Source organism: Lathyrus oleraceus, chromosome 1 (assembly GCF_024323335.1).
Source record: "Lathyrus oleraceus cultivar Zhongwan6 chromosome 1, CAAS_Psat_ZW6_1.0, whole genome shotgun sequence".
Taxonomy (NCBI): Eukaryota; Viridiplantae; Streptophyta; class Magnoliopsida; order Fabales; family Fabaceae; genus Lathyrus; species Lathyrus oleraceus.
Genome location: NC_066579.1, coordinates 371,973,386 through 371,975,047, shown reverse-complemented (window position 1 = coordinate 371,975,047; position 1,662 = coordinate 371,973,386). Strand labels below are relative to the sequence as shown.

At 37.7% G+C, this 1,662-nt stretch overlaps 1 protein-coding gene across 1 annotated transcript; it reads left to right on the top strand.

Moving 5' to 3' along the window:
• Nucleotides 1-886: 886 nt before the first annotated feature.
• Nucleotides 887-1,435, top strand: LOC127107609 (uncharacterized). The gene has a single exon (XM_051044904.1). The coding sequence runs from the start codon at nt 887-889 to the stop codon at nt 1,433-1,435; it is 549 nt and encodes a 182-aa protein (XP_050900861.1).
• Nucleotides 1,436-1,662: the final 227 nt, after the last annotated feature.

Below are 1,662 nucleotides of genomic sequence, written 5' to 3'. Positions count from 1 at the left end.
TACGCGTATTGCCCATGTCCATACGCGTATGCTACGCGTATCACATTCCCATACGCGTACCAACAGAGACCAAAACACGTTCAAAACATCATCTTCCTCATCCATACGCGTATTGCCTAGTGCCATACGCGTACCAGCAATCTCATACGCGTATTGCCTAGTGCCATACGCGTATGACCAGAAACCAGATTTCCAGATCTGCAATGGCTTTCTCTGCTACGAGATCTATCCAAACTCATCCTTCCACAGTCCAAATTTCACACAAAATCACTCATATCATCTAATACAAACAGTTCCCTATTCGATTTCACAAATCCTAACATCATTGCATATAATTTCTACGAATTCCTTCGATTAAAATCCCAATTTCGTTCATCCAATATTTCACCATTTTCAGCATATTATTGTTTAATAAGGTTCAGACCCCTTACCTCTTTGGATTGAAGGAAGCTCTGAGCAATCTTTGGCCTTTTCCTCTTCCTTCTCTTTCTCTTCAGCGTTTCTCCCCCTTTCTCTGACTCTGAGGCAAAACACGTGAAACAACCTGAGTCCTCACTTTGGCCTCTTTTATCCAATTTCCACTTTTACCCTTCCACTCTTCATATTCCATTTATTTTATTTATTTAATTATTATTAAATAAATAACATCTATAATAATAATAAAATAATCCAATAATTCAACTTTATTTAATTAAATTAATAAAATAATATTAACTCAATTAAATAATTCTCTTATTTTAATCGGGGTGTTACAATAACTAATCTGGCAGAAGCAATGAACTCGGTACTCAAAGAAACTTGAAACCTTCCAATCACTGCATTGGTCAAATCTACGTACTATCGATTAGGATCACTATTTGGTAAAAGAGGCCATCAATGGACAAAAATGTTAGTCTCTGGGCAGGTTTTCACTGATAACTGCAACAAGAGGATGACTGAGGAAGTCATGAAAGCTAACACACATAACGTCATGCAATTTGATCGCGAGAGATTCTATTTCATGGTCCAAGAGAAGATTAATCAGAATGATGGTCGACCAACCGGTACATTCAGCGTTGATCTGAGGAAACAACACTGCGATTGTGGGAAATTTCAGGCATTTCACTTACCTTGCTCTCATGTAATCGCAGCATGTTCGAGTATATGCCAGGACTACTCCATTCACATTCCAGACGTGTTCAAAATTCATAACGTCTTCAAGGTCTATAAGGAGAGTTTGCTAGGACTTCCCCATGAGGAGAATTTGCCACAATATGAAGGACTTACTCTTTGCCACGACGACTCTATGAGAAGGAGGAAGAAAGAGCGCCCAAACAGCACCCGGATTAGAATCGAGATGGACGACGTTGAGAAGGAAAAGAGAAGGTGTGAAATTTTCCATGAGATAGGACACATGCGTAGGAAATGTCTAAATGTTGCAGGACCCTCCAGATGATTATGTTGTTTTTTTAATTATTAACTACTATGCACGTACTATATATAAACCATTGTGTATTAATAATGTCTTCTGGAAATAAACATTATGAAATACATTTGATAATCAAAGGCTTCTGGTTATAAAGTATGATCACATCAACTAAAATTCTTAGAGGTTATTAAAAAACTAATCAACAACAACAACCAACACAAGTGGACCTTCAACTCCTCTGTTAACTTCACCAC

Excerpts from the sequence above, each read along its gene's own strand:
- LOC127107609 (XM_051044904.1), top strand. The coding sequence starts at position 887 with ATGTTAGTCTCTGGGCAGGTTTTCACTGATAACTGCAACAAGAGGATG.